The sequence below is a fragment of the Fusarium solani genome (assembly GCF_023522795.1).
Source record: "Fusarium solani strain SB1 chromosome Unknown bctg00000011, whole genome shotgun sequence".
NCBI classification, from domain to species: Eukaryota; Fungi; Ascomycota; class Sordariomycetes; order Hypocreales; family Nectriaceae; genus Fusarium; species Fusarium solani.
The window spans coordinates 1918766-1944580 of NW_027072149.1; the positions used below are offsets into that span (position 1 = coordinate 1918766).

At 50.4% G+C, this 25815-nt stretch overlaps 11 protein-coding genes across 11 annotated transcripts; 5 read left to right on the forward strand and 6 right to left on the reverse strand.

The window, feature by feature from the left end:
- Nucleotides 1–110: 110 nt before the first annotated feature.
- On the reverse strand, nucleotides 111–539 carry MRS44_015726 (uncharacterized protein; the record flags this gene model as incomplete). Its single annotated transcript, XM_046273997.1, has 1 exon — nucleotides 111–539. The coding sequence occupies one exon, from the start codon at nucleotides 537–539 to the stop codon at nucleotides 111–113; it is 429 nt and encodes a 142-aa protein (XP_046130131.1).
- A 672-nt stretch (nucleotides 540–1211) lies between these two features.
- MRS44_015727 (uncharacterized protein) lies at nucleotides 1212–2342 on the forward strand (the record flags this gene model as incomplete). The annotated part of the gene is made up of 4 exons (XM_046281392.2): nucleotides 1212–1248; nucleotides 1308–1480; nucleotides 1543–1749; nucleotides 1800–2342. 4 exons carry the CDS (start codon nucleotides 1212–1214, stop codon nucleotides 2340–2342), a joined length of 960 nt encoding a protein of 319 aa, XP_046130130.2.
- A 740-nt stretch (nucleotides 2343–3082) lies between these two features.
- Nucleotides 3083–4705, forward strand: MRS44_015728 (uncharacterized protein; the record flags this gene model as incomplete). The annotated part of the gene is made up of 4 exons (XM_046278721.2): nucleotides 3083–3282; nucleotides 3337–3420; nucleotides 3476–4052; nucleotides 4112–4705. 4 exons carry the CDS (start codon nucleotides 3083–3085, stop codon nucleotides 4703–4705), a joined length of 1455 nt encoding a protein of 484 aa, XP_046130129.2.
- Nucleotides 4706–5803: 1098 nt separating this feature from the next.
- On the forward strand, nucleotides 5804–6923 carry MRS44_015729 (uncharacterized protein; the record flags this gene model as incomplete). Its single annotated transcript, XM_046280142.2, has 4 exons — nucleotides 5804–5909; nucleotides 5991–6267; nucleotides 6323–6727; nucleotides 6779–6923. 4 exons carry the CDS (start codon nucleotides 5804–5806, stop codon nucleotides 6921–6923), a joined length of 933 nt encoding a protein of 310 aa, XP_046130128.1.
- A 388-nt stretch (nucleotides 6924–7311) lies between these two features.
- On the reverse strand, nucleotides 7312–8418 carry MRS44_015730 (uncharacterized protein; the record flags this gene model as incomplete). Its single annotated transcript, XM_046278720.2, has 1 exon — nucleotides 7312–8418. One exon carries the CDS (start codon nucleotides 8416–8418, stop codon nucleotides 7312–7314), a length of 1107 nt encoding a protein of 368 aa, XP_046130127.2.
- Nucleotides 8419–9034: 616 nt separating this feature from the next.
- MRS44_015731 (uncharacterized protein) lies at nucleotides 9035–10222 on the reverse strand (the record flags this gene model as incomplete). The annotated part of the gene is made up of 3 exons (XM_046282120.2): nucleotides 9035–9525; nucleotides 9576–10025; nucleotides 10075–10222. 3 exons carry the CDS (start codon nucleotides 10220–10222, stop codon nucleotides 9035–9037), a joined length of 1089 nt encoding a protein of 362 aa, XP_046130126.2.
- A 598-nt stretch (nucleotides 10223–10820) lies between these two features.
- On the reverse strand, nucleotides 10821–15287 carry MRS44_015732 (uncharacterized protein; the record flags this gene model as incomplete). Its single annotated transcript, XM_065619324.1, has 11 exons — nucleotides 10821–11489; nucleotides 11566–11741; nucleotides 11803–11918; nucleotides 11993–12522; nucleotides 12593–12762; nucleotides 12824–13577; nucleotides 13650–13796; nucleotides 13855–14134; nucleotides 14185–14856; nucleotides 14916–15100; nucleotides 15162–15287. 11 exons carry the CDS (start codon nucleotides 15285–15287, stop codon nucleotides 10821–10823), a joined length of 3825 nt encoding a protein of 1274 aa, XP_065475396.1.
- Nucleotides 15288–16242: 955 nt separating this feature from the next.
- MRS44_015733 (uncharacterized protein) lies at nucleotides 16243–18331 on the forward strand (the record flags this gene model as incomplete). Its single annotated transcript, XM_065619325.1, has 4 exons — nucleotides 16243–16678; nucleotides 16732–17027; nucleotides 17111–17530; nucleotides 17624–18331. The coding sequence occupies 4 exons, from the start codon at nucleotides 16243–16245 to the stop codon at nucleotides 18329–18331; spliced, it is 1860 nt and encodes a 619-aa protein (XP_065475397.1).
- Nucleotides 18332–18655: 324 nt separating this feature from the next.
- On the reverse strand, nucleotides 18656–20320 carry MRS44_015734 (uncharacterized protein; the record flags this gene model as incomplete). Its single annotated transcript, XM_065619326.1, has 3 exons — nucleotides 18656–19198; nucleotides 19254–19595; nucleotides 19652–20320. The coding sequence occupies 3 exons, from the start codon at nucleotides 20318–20320 to the stop codon at nucleotides 18656–18658; spliced, it is 1554 nt and encodes a 517-aa protein (XP_065475398.1).
- A 1595-nt stretch (nucleotides 20321–21915) lies between these two features.
- On the forward strand, nucleotides 21916–23868 carry MRS44_015735 (uncharacterized protein; the record flags this gene model as incomplete). The annotated part of the gene is made up of 1 exon (XM_046276779.2): nucleotides 21916–23868. The coding sequence occupies one exon, from the start codon at nucleotides 21916–21918 to the stop codon at nucleotides 23866–23868; it is 1953 nt and encodes a 650-aa protein (XP_046130122.2).
- Nucleotides 23869–24124: 256 nt separating this feature from the next.
- MRS44_015736 (uncharacterized protein) lies at nucleotides 24125–25463 on the reverse strand (the record flags this gene model as incomplete). The annotated part of the gene is made up of 6 exons (XM_065619327.1): nucleotides 24125–24405; nucleotides 24466–24519; nucleotides 24569–24770; nucleotides 25006–25088; nucleotides 25136–25233; nucleotides 25369–25463. 6 exons carry the CDS (start codon nucleotides 25461–25463, stop codon nucleotides 24125–24127), a joined length of 813 nt encoding a protein of 270 aa, XP_065475399.1.
- Between the last annotated feature and the right edge of the window lie 352 nt (nucleotides 25464–25815).

The window sequence follows — 25815 nt, forward strand, 5'->3', positions numbered from 1 at the left end:
ATAAATCAATCCGCGTCTTAGCACGCTTACGATATGCTATGCTATCCATCCATTGTTCCATGTAGCCCGACACCATCTCCCATGCCATACTGACTTCAAAATCAAGGCGCTCATGGCTTGATAGTGGCACCCTCGCTCTCCATCGTAATCAGAACCTTCTCCGCCGCCTTGAAAGCCTCCATTCCGGCTGGAACACCCATGTAAATGCAGACCTGCACAAGCACCTCCCGAATCTCGGTTGCCGACACGCCGTTGTTAACAGCGCCCCGGGTGTGGACGGCAAGCTCGTGGACCTTGCCGGTGGCGGCCAGCATGGAGAGGTTGATGAGCGAGCGCTGCTTGCGGTCCAGGCCGGGACGATCCCAAACTGCGCCCCAGCAGAAGGCTGTGGTGAATTCTTGCATGGCCTTGGCGAATTCGGTGCTGCCATTCTTCAGGGCTTTGTCGACGTATGCGTCGCTGAGGACGGAGCGGCGGATGGGCATGCCAACTTCATAGAGGCCCTTTTGGAGCTCGGCTCGGTTGCTTTGTCCCGCCATTGTGAAATTATGGAGTTAGAATAGGAAAAGGTAGATGTTGCTCTGTTGAAGTTGAAAAGCTCAAGGTTGAGTCCAATGGCGACTTGTAGAGGAGGGAGGATCCAAAGGTAGTGGTTGAGTGATGATGTGATGACGATAACGGAATATTACGACATCAGAGTCTTTAAATACTAACATTTTGGCAAACGGATATGTTTTTCGTGTTTCCTCGACACTTGGAGATTTGCCCGGCATTGAGGTCACCACGACAATCTCTCCAAGATCCCTACCGCGTGGAGAAGCGGGCCGTGTCGGGTGTGGCAACTCCAACTCTCTCCAACCTCCACAACCATGCATAACAGTTACCCTCCACAGCCTCGACTTCTTGTCTGGCGAAAGCACTCTCCAAAATGCTACCTCATGCAGACCCACTGGGGTTATTGTACGTTCATTGCTGCTACGTGAGTGCCATCGCGCTCAGCCTAATGCATTCCATCAAGCGTACCCCGGCTCCAAGACTGCCCGAGGTTGGCATGTCTAGAGCATTGGCGTGGTCAAGGATGGAGTGTCAATCCAACATCAGGATCCTAATGATTAAATACTCTGACCAAACCCTGGTCCGCTTCTAGTTAGACCGCTAGAAGACAATCTTCACATCTCAATTTTACTCCCTTGGACTCTCATCTCTTCAACATGGGTAGCATTTCGCAGACAACTTACGGCTTTATTGGTAAGAAGGCCTATACAACTAAATCAAGACACATTTCTTTTACTCACATCGAACTGCAGGCCTCGGCCAGATGGGCCACGGGATGGCCAAGAATATCCGTCTGCGTATTCCCGACTCGTCCCTGCTCGTGGTATACGACGTGAACCAGGAAGCGGTACAAAGGTTCATCGACGAACACAATGGCACAGGTGTCCGAGCAGCCTCCTCGCCCAAGGAAGTCGCCGAATTGGCAGTACGTCCATCACGACCCAGCTCTATATGAGAACTACCCATAATACCTAACACACTTTTCAGGACGTAATCATGACATCGGTCCCGCAAGCCCCCCACGTGCGTGATGTGTTTTTACACGAGGATAGGGGGCTTTTGGCTGGAGAACGGAGGCCAGGCCACAGCATACTCTTTCTGGAGCTCAGCACTATTGACGCCGGTGTTTCGGCTGAGGTGGCTCAGAAGGTCATTGATGGAGGCTGGGGAGATTTTGTGGATGCACCCTGCTCGGTAAGCTATATGGAATTATGACTTTGCATCCTGATCCTTACAGTTCACAGGGTGGCGCGATGGGGGCTGAAAAAGGAGCACTCTCCTTCATGGTTGGATGCGACGATGCAATCTGGCCACGAGTCTTGGAGATCTGCCGCCTCATGGGTAAGGACGACTCCATATTTCACTGTGGCAAGCTCGGCTCCGGTCTTAAGACAAAGCTCCTCAACAACTATCTCTCTTCGCTGACGGCCCTGGCCACCGCCGAGACCTACAACATCGGCATCCGCAGCGGCCTAGACGTCAAGCGACTCGACAGTGTTATCAACGCCAGTTCAGGCATGAACTTCAACTCCAAGATCAACAATCCTGTCCCAGGCCTGACCCCTGGAAACGCGGCAAGCAAAGGCTACGCAGGTGGGTTCTCGCTTGAGCTTTGCCTCGGGGTGCTGGAGCTCGGTGTCAAGGCTGCCGACGACTTGGGCACGAAGACGGTCTTGGGCCATCCCATGCTAGATGCGTTTAGTGATGCTGCCAAGGATGTTAGGTTCCAAGGCAGGGATTCCAAGGTCATTTACAAGTGGCTGGGCGGCGAGGATCCTGTACTGTGATGGCCGTATTGCTTAGGTAGTTAACATTGATGTCTTGATGGTGTTACGTTGCCCGTTTCACAAGATTTACGTTCCCTCGTGTCTTGTTCAAATGCCTAGGACTGTCCTGAATGCTCTTTCATAAAACTCCTACAGGACTAAACTGCCAAGAAGATGAAAATGGCCCATTACATTACTTCATCTAGGAATTGAGCCCCCGGCCGTTTCCAAGAAGGTACCACGCTTAACATCCTACAAACTGCAGCGCGACCAGACGGTGAGATGTCTCGGCGACCAAGCTTCACTTGGTCCTTGCCAATCTTGCCTAAGGCAGCCTAGCTCTCCAACACGCCGGTGCCACCTCCAACAGAAACACAATCTTTACCGAGGATGATTTACCCAACGAGCCAGTCACATCTTGGGGAAGCCCTTCTCTCCAACTATTAGCTTTGGCTCCTCTCTAATCTTCACATGCGCCGAGTCGAGACCCAGGGAGAGGCTCTGGGAAAAGGGGAATGGAATCTGGGGAAGTTGTGGGGTGAGGACCTTACCCCGGATTTTCCTGTTGCTCGGAAGAATGGAATGGATTCAATGGCTGTATCAATGTCATAATTGCCAATTAGCTCTACAAATTATATAACTGCGCGTCTGCCATTACCAGCCCATCTCTCTATGAACCACAGCCTATCTCTGCAAGTTCTTACTCCCTCAACATCATCGTTCGAAGATCCTGCTCCAAGTGTTACCCATCTTAAGAAACAATGTCTCCTGACCAGAAAGAGGACCAAATCGAGCACATCGACATGGCGAACGTGGATAATAAGACTGATCCTGAATACCCGCCCATCGATGACGCTTGGAAGGCCAGAGAAAAACGGCTTGTTAGGAAGCTGGATATGACACTCATGCCTATGGTCTGGGTTTTGTATCTGTTCAACTATCTGGACCGAAACAATATTGCGTTGGTGTCATCTTGACCGCACAAGATGGCCAAAAGCTAACTTGCAGTGTCAAGACAAGCCAAGTTGGACTCATTCGAGAATGACCTCGGTCTCAAAGGAAATCAGTTCAACATTGCTGTTTCCATCCTCAATGTCGGGTATGCAACTCGCTTCCAGTGAGCTAACCCAGCTCTTGACTGACTTCTTAGACAGGTACATGCTTGGTCAGCTGCCCAGTAACATGATCCTCACTCGCGTCAGACCCTCACTTTTCATGCCATTCTGGATCTGCGCCTGGTCCTGCATCTCTGCAGCTACTGCCACTACCCATAACTTCGAGGGCCTCGTTGCGGTGCGGTTCTTCCTTGGGGTTTGCGAAGCACCTTTCTTCCCTGGTGCCTTCTATCTACTCTCCTGCTGGTATACGAAAAAGGAACTTGCTCTCCGTACAGCAGTCTTATACTCTGGTCTTGTCTTGGCAACTGCCTTCTCCGGCTTGCTGGCTGCGGGTATCTTTGCTGGTCTGTCCGGTGCCCGAGGTTTGAGTGGCTGGCGATGGCTGTTCCTCCTCGAAGGTGTCGCTACTTTCTTCATTGGTGTCCTGGCCATCTTTATCCTGCCAGACTTTCCCTCCTCCAAGTCCGGTTCGGCCATTTGGTTGCTCAGTGACGACGAGCGACAGTTGGCTGTGGAGAGAATTGCTCGGGACCAGGTTTCCAACCAGGAGTCTAACAGGTCCATATGGCATGGGCTGAGGACCGCAGCGATGGATTTTCGCGTTTGGGTATTTGTGAGTATCTTGTCTCGTCTTCTCTACGCGTGACTTCAAATAACACCTTTCCACCTCAGGCTTTCATTCTCTCCAGCAACCATACTGCCTACGGCTTCAACAACTTCTACCCTACTATTGTCAAAGGCTTCGGCCTTGGCAGTCGCACAATCACTCTCCTTTGTACATGCCCTCCCTACTTTGTCGGGGCAATCGCTTCCTTTGCTGTCGCCTACTCCAGCGATGTCCGAGGTGAGCGCGGCTGGCATATCAGCGCCCCGATGGGAGTCGCCATCGTCGGTTTCATCATCTCAGTCTCGGTCCTCAACCTTCCCGTTCGCTATTTTGCATCATTCCTATACATCTCGGGATGCTTTGCCGCCAACGCAATTGTTTACAGTTGGGCGGCATCATCTACGAGCCAGACCCCGGAGAAGAGAGCCTGTGCTACCGCGATTATTAACCTGACTGGTCAATTCGGTAACATCTGGAGTCCTTATTTCTTTTTACCCCATGAGTCGCCCAGATATACCACAGCTATGATACTCATGATTGCATTCTCCGGGGCCAGTATTGTAGGCTGCTGTTTGATGAAGTGGGTGTTGCGTCGGGATAACAGGAAGCTGCTTGATAGCTGGACGGGACCTGGTTCACCTAACTTGTACACCCTCTGATTGGCAAGTATACGGTACTTCCTATTAGAAGCAAAACCATATACGCATCTCTAGCTTCATCCGGACATGGTGAGGGCGACGGTTTACTTCGAAATTGATCCTCTCTTTGTCGAAGGCGAATCTAGCTTTTCCATCTCTAGCTTCCACATTAATCAATCATTAATCAAAAAACTTCCTCGTGATGAGGCATTAGGACTTTATAATACGCAGAAGCGTTCAAATGTTTGCTCAACTCTGTCTTAATTCCATGATGGGAGGTCTTTTATGCGATAAAGAAAGCTTTTCAATGGCATAGGCCTAAATGCTGCTATTGGGCCCATAGATGGCGCTGCAATTTCTGCCGTGATGGGCACTTCAATCGTGAAGAGTAAGGCAGTGTCATATTTCAATAATATACTTTGTATACGAATGGTCATTCCTGTAGCCAGATTGTTATGAAATCTAGGTCCTTAGGACGCTGGGATGGTTTCTTTCCAGCTACCCTGGACCTTCAAAATGACGTCACCTTGACCACGAGGCACACTGCAAGCGAGGCTGATCCCTTCGGGGTAAAGATTCTGTATTTGGACGCAGAGACCACGGAACACGTCCTTGGTCTAATGCAAGTTATCTCTAGCAGATCAAAAAGTACTTGGAGACTTTCAGTCGATACCCCGACCTCTTGGAGACTTGGAGGTGAGATCGCGGGCCGATCCAAATGCCGATTCGACGTTGAAGAGATAGCCGATTTGGTTGGTGAGGTGAGTCGGCTACTCCTTGTCTTTGGCCAATCATGTTGCTGCAAGCTGAGAGCTTGTCTACGTTCGCATAGACGCCACTCAAACCGACAACCTCCATGACATCAACTTGAGGCCCCAAACGACCCTGATTCTTTGACAGATGCGGGGTCATCCCCGTGGAGGTGGTTTGGCCTTATCGCGGGGTTCTAGATCTGGGAACGGAACCCCTCCCGAGGTCACAGGGTAGGAATGTATATGAAGGCCTCGGTCGTCTTGGGACTCAAAATCTTATCCTACGTAGAGAATTTCTATTTCCTCCGGACTCAAAGCTTTCATTAGCCCCTGTCATCATCATTCACACAACTGTTAACAAGTCACCATGGGCAAGAAGCGAGCCATCATCACCTACGGAGTCGATGTCGACGCCATCTCTGGCTGGATCGGTTCCTACGGCGGCCAAGACTCAGCTGGCGACATTGCTCGAGGTATGTGAGCAGCAAAATCTTTGTTCCTGCCTTCGAAAACCGCTCAGCACAGTGTTAACATGATCTTTTGAACTACCACAGGCTGGTTTGGCGGTACTGTCGGTGTAGAGCGGATGCTCAAGGTGTTCGCCAAATACGACATCAAGACCACTTGGTTTGTCCCTGGCCATTCCCTTGAGACCTTCCCGGAACACATGAAGATGGTTCTAGACGCCGGTCATGAATTTGGACTGCACGGCTACACTCATGAGAACCCCAACGCCATGAGCGTCGAGCAGCAGCGAGACGTCCTTGATAAGAGTTACCGGCTGATGACCGAGTTCACTGGAAAGCCCCCGCGTGGCATGGTGGCACCTTGGTAAGTTTATACCCGAAGAATTCGCACCGCAGACCAATCTCTAACATTGACCAAGGTGGGAGACTAGCTTTGAGGGAACTCAGCTGCTGCTAGAGTACGGCATTGAGTACGACCACAGCCTCGGGCACCACGATTGCCAATGCTACTACCCTACAATTGGCGATACCTATACCAAGATCGATTACTCCCAGAAGGCTGAAACCTGGATGAAGCCGTTCGTCAAGGGAAAGCCGACCGGGTTGGTTGAGATTCCGGGGAGCTGGTACATTGATGACCTTCCTCCTATGATGTTCATCAAGTCCGCCCCCAACAGTCATGGATATGTCAACCCAAGGGACGTCGAAGCTATCTGGAAAGACCACTTTGAGTACTACTATCGGGAGTACGATGATTTCGTCTTCCCTATTAGTATTCATCCTGATGTATCTGGTCGCCCCCATGTCGCCCTGATGCATGAACGGTAAGCCTACCATAACCTTTCTTACTAGGACACGGGCTAACCGTCTACAAGGTTGATTGAGTGGTTCAAGACGTTCGAAGGTGTTGAATTCATGACCATGGAGCAGGTGTGCGATGATTTCAAGGCAAAGCATCCTCCAGAGCAAGGTGCTATTCTACCTGCTGAAGCAGGGCTGAAGCTGAGAGAGGGAAAATAGGCGGACGTGTTGAGTCGGTAGCTGGTTTTTAAAGCCTGCCAAGCATATCACCCAACGGCATCTGGAACATGGATTAATTGTTGTTGGTATTAATGACGTCTCCGCCGGGCAAATATCAAAGAACACAATGATAAACGCATGTCAGCATTTAAACTCAATGCTGTAATACGTTGTAAGAACCTGGATTTATCTTTCTATTCACCAGTCTTGAGCGTGAGCTGCGTAATCTGCACCTTTCGTCATGGTGTTGTTGTGTCGGGTAGACGGTTACGTCAGGTAGGCGGTTACTAAGGCGGCTTTCATAGGCATTTGTAGCAGATTGTGCTATCTACATAATCACCCCGTGGTCCGTTTCACCCAAGCTTGCCCTAGATCCGTGTCTCTCTAGTTACACCAATGCCTTGCCCAAGAATTCCTCGCTGAAGGGGTAGTCGGTGTATCCCTTAGTCTCTACAGGCGTGTAAAAGGTCGAGCGGTCGTATGGATTCATCTCTATGCCCTCCCGGATTCTGAATACCAAGTCAGGTGTTGAGACGAAATATCTCCCAAACACAACCAGAGTATCGTGATATCGGTATTCCTGGTCCACCGCCTCCCTTGCAGACTCACTGTTGAATCCGCCAGCAACCAAGATGGGAGACTGGTTGCCCCATATGTCAAATGCAAATTCCAGGCCCTCCTTCTTCTCGCAGTCCATGTTGTTGACGACCCGTGACTCGATCAGGTGGAGATAAGAGAGGCGCAGCTCTTTGAGTCCCCGAATGATGTGGGAAAACTGCCGAGTTGCTAGCTCTACGTCCATCTTCATGGACTGGAACGTGCTCCAGGGGCTGAGCCTAACAGCAACCCGATCTGGTCCGATTGCGTTGACCACGGCCTTCGTAGCTTCGAGCACGAATCTGGACCTGTTCTCGACAGACCCTCCCCAACGGTCGGTTCGGATGTTGCACGTGTTCTGGCTGAACTGATCGATGAGGTATCCATTTGCCCCGTGCAGCTCTACGCCGTCGAAACCGGCCTTGATGGCATTCTGGGCAGCCGTTTTGAAATCAGCGATACAATCCCAGATCTCAAACTCGGTCATCTCTTGGGGAACCGCGTCTGAGTCGCCATGGGTCATGGGTACAGCACTGGAGCTGTATAGAGGATATTCCTCCTTGTGGCCCGCGCGACCAGGAGCAAAGATCTGACAGTACATGGAGCACCCCTTCGCGTGAACTTCATCGGTGATCTTCCTCCAGCTTTCGATCTGGGCCTTCGACCATATGCCGGGGGCATGTGGCCCTGCAGAATGACGCGGGGAGATGGAGGTTGCTTCGGTAATAATCAGGGTGCCGGGAGAGCTAGCTCTTTGGATGTAGTACTCGAGGCATTGCGGAAGGGGAACTTGATCCTCATCCGCTCGGAATCGAGTCAATGGGGCCATGACGATCCGGTGCTGTAGCTTCATCTTGCCTAGCCGAATTGGCTGAAAGAGCTTGGATGTCGGCGACATTGTGAGTGATTGAAATGAAGTTATTGGAATGGAGGAATTACTTGACACAAGGTGAACATGTGTGGGATACTCTCTTGATGCATTTTCCACTGACGGGCTATCTATATAGCTCTATGAGCGCTTGGGTAGTCAAGCCGATCACCATCTTTACCCATCCTAGTTATCGACCCCGATCCATTTCATTTCTGTTTCTCTTGGTTGACAAATCTTGGAGACTCACACCCTCGGGTGTCCCGGTCCTGGTCCATCAGACTGACTAAACATGTTGGGGTCACCACTAGCTAAATCGGCTTCTTAAGATTTGACGAGTAGCCGAGTTCTTTGCTTACACTAACCTTGCCACCTCATGAAACTTGATCATAAAACACCGCCGGACCTGGTTTGAAGGAGTTTGCACAATGAAATTTCAAAAGTCATTCTAACGTCAAAGGTGCTCATCGGCTGCCTAGGATTCCCCTTGCTCGAAAGGATTACTTCGTGTATGTCATTAACTGGCCTCAAAATTTACGTACGCGCCGCCCCTATAGGGGGTTCACTATCTATGTCCTTTACGAGTCTTATGCAAGTTGTCAAGAATCAGCTCAAGATTTTTACTCCATTGTTGTCTATCGTTGAATCATTGCCCACTCTTGATCGAGCTCTTCACCTTAATGACAACTTTGCCAAAATGGGAGCCTCCTTCAAGATAAGCAAAGGCATCTCTACCCTCCTCAAAACGAAAGACGCGATCGATGACAGGATGGATCTCATGCTGCTCGTAAAATCGAAGCATTTCTTCAAAGCGATCCTTTGGCCCATTGATGATCCCTTTGAGAGTAACGGTCCGCGACAGCGCCAGAACGTTGATGTTGGTTCTGTCGTCGGCGTCATCTTGTTTCCCAGAAACATAGCCAATGCACGCAATCATGCCGCCGTATGCGACAGAGTTGAAGGAATTTCGGACAGTCTTGGCACCACCAGTCTCGAAGATGATGTCGGCTCCGTGACCGTTCGTGATTCGCATCACCTCTTCGTCCCAGCTGGGTATATCCCTGTAGTTGATGACATGATCCGCTCCGAGAGCCTTTGCCCGTGCCAGTTTGGAGTCAGAAGATGACGTGGTTATCGCTGCAATGCTGTCAGGATGCGGGACGGGGTTCTCAAGGCGTAATACTCACTGGTAGCACCCGCTGCATGTGCGATCTGCAAGCCGCTGATGCTCACTCCACCTGTGCCCTGTAGAAGAACGATGTCTCCCTTTCCTCCCGGCTGACCAAGGGGCCGAAACTGATTGATTGCCATCCAAGCTGTGACGGCGGCGATCGTCAAGCAAGACGCTTCTTCATCTGACATGTACTTCGGCGCCTTTAGAAGAGCATCTGCCGGGAAGACTCGATGGGTCTGTAGAACTCCGTCCAGTGGCAGGCCGAGACCCGTCTTCATGATATCGGGGTTGATCCTTCCGGTAAAGTGTCCCTGGTTCCACGTTGAAACGACGCGGTCACCGATGTTCCATGCGACTCCTTCGCCAACCGCAACAACGACACCGCACATATCGGAACAGGGGACCAGCGCATCAGGCTGACCAGATGCAATAGCCTTGTGATGACTATACAGCCCTTGGGCAACTGAGAAGTGCGTCAGTTATTTTCGGGTAGTGTCAGAAGCTTGCCAGACCTTCAAGATCGCGATAGTTGAGCGACACGGCTCTGATTTCCACAAGGACTTCCCCTTCTCGAAGAGAAGAGATGGGAGCTCTGGCTAACACGAGATTTTCCAGGCCATCCTGACGTGTTTGCCATTGTAAAGTTTCCGGGACACCCATGGTTGCTCGTTCAATGATACGGCGTGATGGTCTATGAGATACTTGTCCTGAAAAGACGTGAACACATCCGCTCGGTCAAATAGTATCAATAACACCCCGGGGACGGAAGAAGTTACGCTTGATATGTTTGACATCTTGACGATGTTGTTTATGGGACCTGAGTTGAGATGCCGAGTTCGGCTACTAAGATCCATACCTACCTAGGCGCGGTCAGTTGACAAATCACTATAATCAGAATTATTAGAAATCAAAACGTTAGGCCCGCGTGCTTTCTACCCCAACTACTTCTTACCCCAGCTGTATATGACTCCATCAACCAGGCGTCACGTGTCCCGGCCCGGCCCGACGAAGTTGTCTGGTTATCAGAACCGTCGTCATTGCAGCAGACTGGTCACGACACCCGACAGCTCCTCTACCCACAACCGGCAGTATCACTCCAGGAAGGATACGTCACTAACGGTGATGTGCACTGAATGTGATGGCATCTTGATGGTAAAAGAATTAATAAAAGTAAATACCTGAGAAAGAAAACTCTATAGACTAATTGTAATAGCAAAATACTTGTTTCTTACTGCTTGCCCACCTCTATGTTTACGCCCTATACCCCACGATCCAACTTTTGGGCTTCGCACATCTTGGCGTACAGCCCATTCTGCCGAATAAGCTCCTCGTGGGAGCCTACCTCGGAAACCCTTCCGTCATAGAAGACGTAGATCCGCGTTGCCTGTCGGATAGTCGATAGACGGTGTGCAACGGCGATGGTGATCCTATCCCCAGTCGCAGCCTCCATCAGAGCTGCCTGGACGACACGTTCCGACTCGGTATCCAGGGCGCTTGTTGCCTCGTCTAGTAGAATGACATGAGGTTTTCGGATCAACGCCCTGGCGATTGCGATACGCTGTCTTTGGCCTCCAGAAAGCTGACTTCCCCTCGTACCGCAAGGAGTATTGAGTCCCTCTGGAAGTGAGGAGATAAAGTCCCATGCGTTAGCGGCGCGACATGCTTCTTCAATATCAGCATCTGAGACCGAGTTGGATGCCGCGCCTTGTGAGATGTTGTCGCGGATGGACCCGGGGAAGAGAGCCGGCTCTTGCTGGACTAGTGAAACATGTTGACGATAGGAGACTGGGTTGATGTCGGTGAGCGGAGTTGAGTCGATTTTGATGGTCCCGCTCGTCGGATCATAGAAACGCTCTAGGAGGGAAATCATGGTGCTTTTTCCGCAGCCGGACGCACCCACAAAAGCTACAAACTCGCCTCGCTCAATCTGTCATCATGTAAGTAATGGTATAGGCTGAAGCCTCGTTTTGGGCCGTGTAAGAGAGACTTGCCGTCATTGACACCCCTTTCAAAACTCTGTTATCCGGAGCCAAAGGGTACGAGAACTGAACATTGTCCAAGCCATAGGTCGAGCAAGCATTAGCAGGCTCCTTGTCTGGATTCTGTCGTTCGTCGACCGTTGGCTGCAGCCCCGAAAGCCAAAAGTAGTAGTTCACGGCCTCATTCGCCTTGGTGAAACCTGAAGAAGAGTCATTAGCGGGATTGAAACTCAACCGAGACCATGTCCTAGTCATGCTTACTGCTTGCAAAGCTGAACATTGTACCTGCCGCCGAGGCAGAAAAGAAGACGCCCATAAACGCAACCATGAACTGGTAAAAATTGATCTCTCCATCATTCACGAGCTTAGATCCCCACCTGATTCAGTTAGCTGGATGCAAAAGCCAGAGACCAAACGGCTGATACCGGTTGGCTTGGAGGTTCAAACTTACCAGAATCCAAGTGCAAGCACAAAGTGCTCCATGCATTGCGTGAGGGAAAACCAAACCATCATGTGGACTAGGAATGGTGTGCAGCGACGAATGGCACCATCGAGCTCATCAGTATACCGGTCAAGGATTTTACCTTCGATTGCCAAAGAAGAGACGGTCCTTATGGCCATGATGGTCTCGGACGCGATGGAAGCGCTTTGAGAAAAGGCCGTGTTCATCTTTCCGTCCATTCTGGTTTCCAGCCGGATTCTGGCCCATCCTGCAAAGACAAGTGGCGGAACTCCGGCAAAGACGCCGACGATGCCGACCTTCCAGGCGACAATCAAGGACAGAATGCTGCAGGCCAACACGCTAATAGCAGATACCAGAACAAAGGATATGTTGATCCCCATCAGCTCCAAGATAGACTGCGGATGTGCATCGAGACGGCTGTTCAAGGCACCGACAGTGTTCTCGGGGCGGTCGAAGAAACGGAGATCTTGTCGGAGAAACGCCTCGAGCATATCCTTTCGTATCAAGGTGTTGAGCGTCTGGGTGTTGCAAAGAGGTTAGCAAAGGGACTGTACTGGGCTTGAAAAAAATAGACTAAAGGCCACTTACCTGCGCAACAATATTGGTTGTCCATCCCATGGCGAAGTACACGGCAAGGCAACCAATAGCCAAAACGAAAAACATGAGAGAGATGAAGTTGGCTTCCTTCGTCACGTCATCAGACCCCAAGAGGTTCACAATTCTACCTATGAGAAGGGTCTGGCCAGGATAGACAGCGCCTAATTAAGATCCCGTTAGCACCAAACTCTCAGTTCTGGGGACAGAACACAGTCATCATACCTCCTCCGATGCATGTGCAGAGTGACAGTATGTACCAAGGCACCAGCTGTGGGGTCGACCTCACAAGCCTAGCGATATTTCGGATGAGTCCGCTCTTGGGGCTCTTTTCGTAGTCTTCTCGATCTCTCAGGAGCAAGAGCTTCTCTGCCTCGGCAGTTTGCAGCTTCTTGAGGGTCCTGCTGGGTTCCAGCACCAACTCTGTCGATTCATCATCATCAGAGGAGCTGCCGAGGACTTCTCCCTTACCATCAACTGGAGCCAAGTCTTGGGCCTTGACCAAGTTGGCATACACCCCGTCGATGGCAAGTAGCTCCTCATGTCGCCCTTGTTCAGCGATTTTCCCCTGTGAGAGAACCACGATGTTATCAGCGTTTCGAATTGTGGCAAGCTTATGTGCAATGACGATGGTCGTGCGATCTCGTGCTGCGCGATCCAAAGCTTGCTGCACGATGCCTTCGGCGTGGGGATCAAGAGCGCTAGTAGCCTCATCAAGGAGAAGAACCTTTGGTTCGGAAATGATACTTCGCGCAATCGCAATCCTCTGTTTCTGACCACCTGACAAGAGGCCTCCGTGCTCACCGATTCGAGCATCATAGCCGCCGGGGAGGTCAACAATAAAGTCGTGTGCGAATGCGAGCTTGGCTGCGTGTTGAACTCGCTCCATTTGCTCTTCGCGTGTGTCGAATTCCCACTGGGTGCCGACTAAACCGTTGGAGATGTTATCGAAAACGGTGCCGTTGAAAAGGACGGGTTCCTGGACATGTCAAGGTTAGCCACTGCCTTCGCCCTTTCCCAGACCATTGAGAAATCCATGATGCCTCCTCACCTGTTGCACGAGACGGACATTGGTCCGAAGCCATCTCAGATTCACGTCCTTGAGTTCTCGGCCGTCCAACTTGACACTGCCGGCGGATGTGCTGTACCATCGCTCAAGTATACCGATGATGGTACTTTTCCCTGAGCCGCTGGGTCCCTTGACGTTGTGAGCATGTGTTCATCTGGCATCTATGAGCTGGGGAGTAATCACTTACCACAAGAGCCGTAACCTTGCCCGCCGGAACTGTTAAGCAGAACTTGTCCAAAACAGTTACCTCTGGGCGCGTGGGGTAGCAGAAAGACACATCTTCCATGGTGAGGGTCCCTGTGATTTGTTCCGGCTTCACCCCCGAATCGTCAAAGGCATTTATTTCGGATTCTCTGTCAATCAGCTTGAAGAGTTCCACCGACGCAGTAGCTGCACGACCAAAGGCAACAGTATGAGGCGCCAGGGACATCATCGTTGTTGCTGCGATAACGACCGAGAGCAAGACCCTAGAAAATGCATTAGATGAGAGTCGCCGATGTACAGGGGAACGTCTTACGTGAACACTGTACCCAAGTCCTGAACCTCGCCCCTATCCATCATGGCGAAGCCTTGCCAGAACGCAAGACCCATTCCGGCATAAATGACAAAATATTGCCCGCCAAACATGACGCCGTAAAGCTTGTTCTTCTTCATGCCTCGGTTGTATGCTTCCTGTAAGAAGGAGTAATACTTGCCAACAACCCTCTCCTGTAAGCTGAAAGCGTGGATGGTGCGTGTAGCGCCAAGCACATTCTCGGCATAACTTCCCGCTTGGCCGTACAGTCGAAAGAGGTCGTTGTTGATGAAGGCGTCGAAAATGGAGACACCGCCAACGACGATGAGGATGGTAGGGACGATGCAGATGATGATGAAGGTGAGTTTCCATTGGCTGATAAAGGCAATAACAAAAGCAGCCACGAACGTCGAAATTGCCTGAATGAAGAGGCCCAGCTTCTCTGCGATGCCACTCTGGATGAGCTTGCCGTTGGTGGTGGCCTGCATGGAAACTGACCCAGCAGAGTTGGTACCAGAAGACCCAGTGTCGTAAAAACCAATCTCCTGGCTGAAAGCGGCTCGTAGATAGGTTCTTTGAATATTCCTCACGAAATGGTAGGCGTTGTAGGTCATGAGGGAAGAATAGAGATAGGTGCACACGAACCGCACAATGCCGATGTAGACAAAGTACAACCTATCCATCTTGTTAGGTTGTTCTGTCCTAGAAGTGCAGGAAGTCTGGGATCAACTCACGCAGTGGTGCTGACGGTATCTATGAATCCATTAGATGTGCCTGAAACCGAGACATCGCCGAGAAGAGTGATAAATCGCCCCATGACGACATTGACCATGGCCAGGCCAACACCAGATGCAATAGCTGCGAGTATCGCGATCGATTGGAGAAGATATATCGTCGGGGAACCGTATTGGAAGACTCTCTAGCGTCGCAGTCGAGATCAGCAAACCATACGCTAAACGTTGTTGAAGGGCCATACTAACCAGGAAACTTTTGAAGCCCGACGGCTCTTTAGAAGGGGGCGCATCGTCGGTGGAAGTACCCTGGGGTATTACAAGAGAGGCGTCTTGGGTGGATTGCCCATGATCAGCCTTCTCAGAAACTGCCATTGTTTCGATTTGCGAATGAGTGACAGAATAAAAGATCAAAAGAATAAAGGAGAGATTAGAAGGGGAGGCACGAATAGGGCCTGACGAGGAGAAGCAAGAAGAAGTTAAAATCCATCTTAAATGCGACAAACGCGAGAAGTGTTAGAGGTGGGCAAGACTCCTTACGGAGGGAGCTGTCCGGCCGCAAATCCAGGGTAAGCGGACGCCAAGAGCCTCCGTCGCTGCGTCCGGAGCGGGATGCGGAGCTCCGTAACTCCGTCATTTTTCGGAGCGGAGCGCACGTTCTTCGATCCGCATGCACGTGATAAGCCGTTTTCTCTAACTTCTGGATTAGGCGCCATGGGTCTTCCATGGTTCTCCTTTATTTCCAACGACTGTCATCGAGGGAAGAAGCCTGCTTTGGATCTTCGATACCACTGGTTGATCCACTCGTGACGAAATGGCGACCTTCACTCCCGCCTACAGCGGTGGTATTCCCACCGTCGAAGACACCACCCAAGTTGACAGCGACAGCCCCTTTGTTGATGAAGAGCAGGGCCCACATGACGGGAGAGATAGACATGAGACTTCCGCGACAGAAAGACTAGCTGTATACTCCCCAATATCGTTCCATTATGGTTGTCCTGAGCATCATTAACAGCATCCCAGTGTGACCGTTGTCGTAGGCGAAAGGTTCGATCAATACTTCAGCAATCAGGATCCCGGTGTCGTAGCTAACATGCCTTTCACCAGATCAAATGCGATCGCCTCCACCCGTGCGCCCACTGTATCAAGGCAAAGTTGCAGTGCACCTACGACTTGGGCCAGAAGCCGAGGGCAAAGCGACAGCGGGTCATGATTTCCAGCGTCTAGTGTGTTTGACTATGCCCCCAGACCATTCACTCGACCACTAACTTGTCCTGCCAGCGAGAGTAGGATGGATGAAATTAATCAAAAGATTGACGACTTGACCGAAATGATGAGTCGATTTAGTCCTACTCATCTTAGCATCGGTGAAACCATTTCAACAAGCAGGCCTCACCCACCACCGAGCCATTGGCCCCAACCTGCGTTGACCCAACTCCCCCAAACCAACTTTCAAGCACACGAAAGGGGGGCTCGCCAGGTGCTTACTGAGGCGGATGCAATCGAGCCTTCTCTGTTCTCCCAAGCCGTCTTCGCTACTAAATTTCTCCAAGCTGTTCTAGCTCATGACATTTTTTCACCCGTTGCATCCGAGATGACGTCCGCACTCAAGTCCTTGGGAGACATTGTTGAAGCTCAACAGCGGCGCAACAACTCGTACGACGCCTCAAACCCCTTCTCCAAGACTCTCCCGCCAGGCTACACGATTAGAGATCTCCCGCTTCCCCCGACCGGAAAAATCATGGCCTGCTTGAGACTGGCTAAGGGTATGTCCAAACCTACGTGCTCCACCTGCATTTGACGGCTAACCTGCGTCCAGAGAACTCGAGAGTCCAATCCCATTTTCTTCTCCAATTCAAGTCTCTTGGCCATTTCACCGAGTACGTGGTCAAGGCATGTTCTCCAGGACCGATGACCGATGCTGAGTTGATCATTGTTCACCTGGGTCTCTATTGGCTGTTTTATGAGTGTTCTGGCGTCTCAATAGACATCAGCACAAAACATGACTATGCCGCGCAGGCATCTGTCTGTAAGAACAGCCTTGAGATTGTTCTGTCGAACCTTTCGTTCCATGCACCTGCCACGGTGGATTACGTGCATGCAATGTATGTAGCGGTAAGCATGCTTTAGCCCTCGAACCCGCGGCTCGAAAGAATGTTGGCTGATAGTCCATTGGATAGGCCATGTATTGCTTGCAGATGAACAAGCCAAATGCGGGGTGGGCCTTCGTGTCAAAGGCTTCACTCCTTGCCCAGGCGATGGGCATGAATACCAGTACTGCAATGAACTCTGAAGTTTCAGAGGAGAGGCAATACAAGACTCGTCTTTTCTGGGGGCTCTACTGCCTAGAAAAGTCCATCACACTCCGTCTGGGTAGATGTTCAACTATCCGGGACCACGACATTACTATCCCTCAGCCATTGAGAGAGCAGAGGACTTCTCCAGACTGGTTCAACAGTCTACCGGACGGCGTAGAACTATGCAGATTGTTTGGCCTTGTCTTTGACGAGCTTTTTAGTCCTAGCGCTCTTGTGCAGCCTGTTTCTGTTCGGAGGTCCCGTGCAAAAGTCCTGTCCACCAAAATCGAGCAAAGAATAGCTTCAAGAGCCGTCTCTGACGTAAGTAGACCATCAATCCTTCTAGATCCTTGCCTTCTACTGGTGCATCGGCAGTCAAAAGATTTTCTACCTACTCCAACTAACAAGTCGCAGATGCATCCAGAACCTCCAGCCCAGTTGATCGAACCCATGGTGCTCGACTTTCTCAGACACGCCAACGTAGTCTGCGATTACTCTATCCTGGCTTCCATCTACAAGAGCATACCACCAGAAGATAATTCTAGTTCCTCATGCCCAGAGTGCATCTCGGCTGCGAGGATCGCCCTCCAAGAGCATGCAACCTGCATCTCCCTCATTGCAGACCAGCCATCCGAATATCTTATCCTCGACTTCTGGATCAACACGTCGCTCTTGCTCTCGCCATTCATACCTTTCAACATTCTATTCTGCAACATTGTTGAGACATGCGAGTCCTCTGACCTCCAACTTCTAGCACGTTTTGTTGGAGCACTCGAACTAGCTTCTGCCATTCCACGCTACTCGGCCGCCTGTCGTAAACAACTCCCGATATTCAGATCATTATATGATGTCGCCGCGAAATACATCGAGGCCAAGGCCAAGATATATCAACAACATCCATCAGCCAGCTGTACCGCGACCGGACTCGGAATGGAAACTGTGGAGGCGTCACCTTCTGCGTTGGTTGGGACAAAGCAGTCGGGAATGACGAAAGATACCTCTCATGATCATATGAATGACAGGCCTGATGACTTTGGCAGGGAGATGGATCTATCGAGTGTGGAATTGGGGGATTGGTTTTATCAAAATCAACAGATGATGAGGCTGTTGGAAGATGGGTAAACCCGCGAAAGGCTTGAGGGACAAGGACGTACTTGGACCAGTTGTCATTATTAAGGGTCCCCTTATCCCCCAATACTGGAACCCATCCAACTCCGCACAGCACCATTAACCACCTCCTTTCTAACCGCGGCCTTTCTTGTCCAAGTTGTAACATGAGCAGAACGCCATACCTAGTCGACGAGACCTTGCAGCGCCTACATACAAAGCCCGCCGATCTTAGGTCCACCTCTGGGAAAGTTACCGTATCGACTCAATACCTGTCAAGAGGATGCTTATTGGCGATGTAAAAGTACTACTCTTATTCCTAGAAGCATACATACAACATTAGGTGACTAGCTTCTTAAGAAAGCTGCCGTACCTTGCGTAAGAGAGGCAAGCAATGGTGCAAAAGCCCGCAACCGCTACCCAATGTGTTGAGTTGATACGGTGCTCCGCGGCCTTCGGATTCTCCGCGTCCCACTCCTCCTTCATCTTCTGGACAAAGAGCCCGTAAGCCATATCGCTGTCGGGGACAAAACGGTTGATATGGAGGTGCTTGTCTATCCAGTGAAAGGCCTCGTCGTGGATGATGTCGTGCTTCTCAAACTGGTAGCACTGGAGGGTGATGCACACCTTATCGGAGTTGTTCTTGAGCTGGTGAATCTGGTACTGTTTCTCCCCTAACCATGTCATGTTGCCCTCTGATAGGCGTACCGGGTTGTTGATTTCTTTGGGCATGCGGTTCGTCTTTAGAGCGTCAAACCATGTCACATCGATGCTGCCGTACAGGACCCTGATGATGGCCGAGGCGTTACCATGCTGATGAATAGGCGAAGAGTGGCCAGGGGGCCAGATCTCCATCACATAAGGAATGCCGGGGGAGTTGGCCTGCCTGGATGTCAGCTAAAGTCGGGTGATTGGACGGCATATTGCGAGGACATACCAGGTTGTCACCGACAGTTATGCGGAGATAGGTCTCTAGAGGGTCCTTAAAATCGCCCTTCTCCGCCTTCTCTTTCAGAATCTGACCGCACACCTTGTTGGGGTCTTTGCAGCTCTGATTGATGGCCTCGGGCAGCTGAGGGAACGAGGGCGACTGGACTGTGATGTTGGGACCAGAAATGTTGTGATACAGCTTCTGGCAGCCTTCAGGCAGGTTGGCCCAGGTCATAGCTGAGGACTCCTCGAGCTGCTTCAACGTGATCTGGTCCTGTGGTACCACCAGGGGAGGGAAATCCGTTGTCACTGGCGTCTCGTTGAAGTTAACGTCGTTGGAAGGGAGGGGCTGAGTAAAGCGGGTTAGCTTCCTGGATGCGAGTCTAACAAGGTCCGCTGTCTCACATTGTTATCCCGGGATACCTTCGTTGAAGCAAGGTGATCCATCCAGCCGGCCTTCTCTGGGTCAAATAGAACCTCCATGAACGTCATTGAGTTGTTGGTAAGATGCTGCCCATATCGAATTCGGGCATTGCTCCGGTCCACCGAGACCCAGTAGGTTGTCTTGTCCGATGACGACACATCGAGAAGGGCAGATGTTTTGCCTTTAAGGAACATGACTTGGTTGAAGTACTTGGACCTGTCCCTCTCCTCTGGGTCAAGGTTGAGACATTCAGGGATGCGCTCATACACATCAGAGTCATTCTCCCGCTTCTTCAAAATGCAGTCGTCTCTGGTGATTTCAAGCTTGAGAGTGGGCTGCGTGTCGGGGTTCTCGGGGTGGATGGTGAATGTCAGGTTCTGTTCAGGCAGCTCGGATTTGACAGAGATAGTGCCTAGCCCTCCGATCCTGAAATTAACTCCGACTGTTTGATCCGAAGATGACAAAGAAGAGTTGGCGTGCGAGACCGCGCCTTTGGGCGAGGCCACGTCTGATGTGGCCAGGCGAGAAAAGCGATTGCGGACAAGGTTCCACAAGGACGTTTTGTACGAGACAGAGGATGATGCGAGCTCATAAGAAGGATCTGATAGAGGGCTCCAAAAAGGATCGCTGAATTGGGAGGGGTCTGCCATGGCGACAATAGAGTGCAGGTTTCGGCAGAAAGTTGAAAATTGATAGAAGAACATAAAGATATCCTTCAATATATATACTTTTGTTTTACAAGGCCGGCTTTAATAAAACTAACACTATCGAATCTAGATGAGCGGCCGTTGCACCTATCGCAGCCATCGCATTCGTCATCCGAGACAAAGATGTGCACGCGGCGGGCCGCGACTAGGCCATCAGCTAGCCACCGACATGCAGGTGGCCAATAGTCAAAGCTCTCCACCTCGGTCTGGACCTCATCCGACGGGGGTTTCACCACAGCTCGTGGCGAGCAGTTGATCTATACTACAAAAAAAGCTAGGCATGCTTGAGCAGTGTGCGAGAAGTCTAAATACTCACAAGTTGAACATCCCACTACATTGTGACAGAGCAAATATCACAGAAGGGAATGAGCTCTTGCTGGAGCTTCGGCGCACTAAGACTTGACGCTCTGTACACACCGAGAGCTGCGTTGGGCTCTTTGGAGCTGGAAGAGGCGTCGTCAAAATTAAACAGGAATTAGTTAATAAAAGACAGCGTAGTCTCGGAATGCTCTGAGAAGGCGATTCAGCTCTCATTTACTCAGTTTTTGGCCAAGCTTTCTGCCCCCACGATCGTCGTATGGTAGCAGCAGCCGAGGCTTATAGTAAGGCAAGCCTCGCATAGACTTTCAACAGAGCTCCATGTCTCACTAGACCCTGTAAATGCGCTCTGGACGGCTGGGTACTGGTTTTGTAGCTTTACATGTTGGAGATCTGATATATATGATTTAAAGCTCGTGAAAGTGTCAATGGGACACTGAGGACACGGGATGATAACTCGGAATAGCATGCCAAGCCAAGCAAAAGGTAGTTGCACGATTTGAAGCTCGAAATGTTTGGAGGAACGTAATTATTCTTTTCTTAAATTATTTAGTGATTTGATCAGCAACGTAAGTAAATCTTGACGATCTTCTGGGCGTCTCAAGGGTAGGCGGACAGACACCAAGCATCGCAGCATCTTAAACATCTAGGGAGCTGACACGGCAAGGTCGTCCATAAAAAAGGGCCTGGCCTGATCAATGCATTGAAATCCGATCATTTAGTAGTATGTTGGATTAAGGACGACACGACAAGTCAGCAGGGGGTGTCATCTGTCGCGTTGTCAGGGGCTCGAAATGCACAGCCCCGACAGATAACGAACATGCTCTATCTCAGCGCATATTCAAATACAGGGCGGTCTGACCATCCTAGAACAACACGAATTTCTTTGCTCGACGTTGCATGGAGCTTATTCGGTGTTATTTATTGATCAGAGTGCATGCTCATTGGTGAAACTTGGGGTTCTAGACTTGAACCCTTGTAGGATTTGCGGCAAAACTGGGGCACAGGCACTGAAATACGGCCAGGGCTGAGCCAACATCGGACGTTACGTTACCTTTTCTGGTCTCTGCGGCGTAGTGACTCTAGTGAGTCACCCGGTAAGAGAAATGGAAGGTCATTCAAGGCTAGATATATATCGCAGAATGCCCGGCTTTTTGCTTCATAGATTGTTCTTTCAATTATCCCAAACTTCAAGTCTCTCGTTTATACCAATTTTCGTCATGGGTTGTGGTTCCTCAACTCCAGTCGGCGACGACTCGCGAGCTCCTCGCCCAGCAAAGAAACAACCTCAACAAGAAATAGACCTCGGTAGCATCGTCCTTCCTGAAGTCACATGGGAACAGGACGAAGCCTGGACTGAGTGGTTCTGCGCGAATGAAAAGCAAGCGATTGAAGCTGGACGTCACGATGACTTCTTGAGGGTGTACAAGGAATTCATGTTCCATGGCGCTCGTCGACATCTCGCCGAGATGTATCCTGAATGCGACGATGTTGGAACGATTGAAGATATGGGAGAGACACATGTTTGTACCGGTGCAGGTGTTTGTTCAGGCGATGACAGGTGCAAGCATCCTACAAGCACTTTCCTCGTCCTTGACGCGTGCTATAGCGGGATTGTTCATGCGTTTGCTCTGATGATCGCGAAGCCACCCACCAAGCCAGCAACTTCCAGCGAAACTGAGATGACTGAGAAAGACACCCAAGATCAACAACCTTGGCTCATCCCAGGCGCCGAGCTCGACAGCCCCGAGATGAGAGGCGCAAAGCACGAGATGCTCTCTCGCGTCGCCATCATGAGAGCAAAGGACACCAACGTCAGCCACGCCCTCATCCACATCTTCATCGGCGCAGACCTTATCACTTGCCGCTTCGACGCCACACCAAAACCACCAACCATCGACCGTCGTCCCATCCATAGACCAAAAGAGCTCATCCAAGCAATGAACGGCATCGTGAAAGACACCAAGAAGGCGCCCCATGCCTTCCGAGGACTCTTTGCACCGCATTGGTTTAGACAAACTGTGAGAGATTGCAGTAATGGCTGGGAGGGAAGTACGGTCTGGGACGAAGGACCATTGCCGCTCAGACTCCCGAATGGACAGATGTATCAGGAACCGACGAGATTGCTCGTCACAAGGGTCTATGACAAGATGACAGAGAGTGTTGAAGAGGTGTCGTTTACGGCCACACCGCCTCCGTTCCCGGGTACAGAGATTGAGCCGTCTGATACGGTGACGCTGGTCAGGAAAGCTGATCCGACCAAGGAGCCCGGTGGTATTGTCAGAATTTCCTTGATCATCGGTATCAACAAGGATATCACTTGGCCAAAGATTGGCGACTACGCCAAAACCTCGACGATGGAGGCTGGTGAGAAGGCTGTCCATGAGTATGCCAAACGTCTACATGCGAAGGGTGTCCTGGATCGCTGCACTATTCGTGTGTACATGGGCACTGATGAGTCCCTCTTCAAATTTGTCGGCGATCCCATTGGCCTTACAGCCAGGACCAGAGCCCTCCCTCCTCCGAGCGAACTAGGAACACCAGCAGGCCTCGCAGCAGCTTCTCCCACTATAGATCCCATGACGGATAAGAGTCTTGAACGAGATTTCAACTTGGCTGTCGAAGTTCGACCGAAGCATGAGCTGATGGGCTCGGAGAGCCAGTTCCAAGCCATCAAGCAGCACATAACAGAAAAAGCCATGAGAAAATCCCCCGAGGAGCTCAGAGCTCAGGCTATGCTTATTGGGCCAATGACAGCAAGAATGATCCTCGAGGTCAACTTTCCCAACTGCCAAGTCTCGGACGAGGGTCCGTTCCCTACTATTCTCCCCGACGGCACAGAGACATTAGACAACGACACTCGTCTGATGGTCGTACGGGACCCCAAGCAGGAACCAAGCAGTATCGTGGCAGCTATGAATGTGGTTCCTCTTCCAGATAAGGAGGCCAGTTTTTATAGTGATAAGAATTGGCTTGAGACACCGGAAATGAAAGAGGCTGATGAGAGGCTACTTCAGCTCTTGAAGAGGTTGCATAAGCAGGGCAAGGTTTCGAATGTGGATTGTATGGCGCTTACTATGATGGTCAAGGATGCCACGATTTATCAGTTTGTGGATGGGGAGAGGTTTGAGGATTATAGTGACGAGAGGATGGCACAGTTCAAGTGGGGTTAGCTTGTCAGTCTTGGGGTTGTGTTACAAGTCAAAGGATTAATATGGAATAATAATGAGTAATGTTTGAGATGGCAAAGACAGTATTATAGCTCGAAAGAGCAAAAAATACCTAAGAATAACAATCTCAACAGCACCCACAGTAGATCCTAAAAACCGTAGCATCTAATCATGGTGAATGATTTAGTTCAGTCCCTCAATGTATAGCATTGTGTTGAACAATACCATGTAAGTATAAAGTTTCTCCTTCTGGATAATGTCACTTTGCTGGGATATTAACGTCCAAAATATTTCCTTCAAGAAGTTCCATGCCTTGCTTCACTTGCTTGTCATTCATAATCTCTTTAATCTTAGAGAATATAGAGGGGATAAACAGCTGAAATCCTGGTACGAGCCCTTTGGCAGGGGAGACAGTGACAGATGATGACTTGGTGATTTTGCCCTTTACATCCATTGCAAGAATGTACTCATCGAAACTGTTTCCACAACGTCCGATGACGGATCCGACGTTGGGGTATCCGCCAGAGATATGAACTCCAACTAGTCCAAAGCCGTCAGTCGAGGTAACCGAGCAGTTTTTGTCATGTTAATTTCACTTACTGACGTCAACCTTGCCATGCGATAGCTTACGTAGGACCGGGGCTCCGGATTGACCTATGGCAGTCAATAAAGAAACATGTCGCGACATGCATTCAATACTTACCTGGGGTTGTATCAATGAAGTATGACAGGAGCGTGCCTGTCATTTCCAGGTCGATGTTCACCTCGGCCCAGTCTTCATAGAGCCGTTCTCCGTAATCCAGATCTCCGGGAAACCCAACAACGCCAAGCTGAGCTGTAGCTGCAATGGGAGTGAATGAGTAGCTAAGAGGCTGTATACCTTTGACCTTCTCGTTGAGTCGAATCTGTGACGTTTAATGTAAGTCCACTTGGGCCCGTGACAATAGGGTATGGTTGTCTTACAAAGCCGACGTCGTGAACTAAAGATTCACATTTGAGGTACTCAGCAGGAGCAGCGGCTGTAACACCATAAAATTACGACTGCGCCGAGCCCTTTCCTTTGTAATCAAAGTAGCATTTGATATACTTGAGAAAGCCGCTCTTGTATCTCCATTCATATAGATAGTGGCCAGCAGTTACAACGATATCGTCGCTCAAGAGCCAGCCAGTGCCAATGTATTCGTCAGTACTATTTTCATAGCCCATAAAGAGCTTGCATATTGCTATAGTTGAGTCAGCCGGGGTTTGTTACAAAGCCTTTCCAACTTACATTTGTATTGTCCAGGTGGGTTGAACTTCCCGTCCGAAGCCTTCACTCGGTGATCACCTTCTGGGACAAGGCTCTCAGATGGCCCAGACAACCGAAGTCTAATGGGTGCAGATTCAGTGTCTGAGAGGGATGGGTCATTGAGGTCCCACAAACCCACCAGAGTGCTGATAAGCCACGACGTTAGCGAAGTGGGGTGAAACATTCAAGGCGAGTCAGAGGCATGAAGGTCTTACGGGTTGTTTGCGTTGATGAAAGTCGAAGTTTCAAGCGTTCCATGAGAAGGTCTTTCTCGCTTGGTGCTGGGGGTTATCTCAAGTCTTCCAGGCATGATGAAAGTGAATAGTTCCGGAGAAAGAAGAAGTATTGGCGTGATGTATGGATTGTTGCGTTGATACTGAGTTGGACGGGCTCAGGAAGGGTGGTGATGGAATCCTTTATACATGAAGAGACAAGCTTAGATAATTCTCAAGACTTTTGGCCACTGTTGGCCGCTTCCAAGTCGTAGGTTTCTTTCGTGCACTTCACATTACAAGACGCCGGATATGAGCGAGCCCAAGACGATCCCCGTTTCAGCCATCTACCTGATGATTATGTCATGTCACGGTACCCAGAGGGCATTCACCTTGTCTTCTTCAAGTATCCGAATTTTGATCCGGCCGGTGAGTGACCTCAAGAGACGA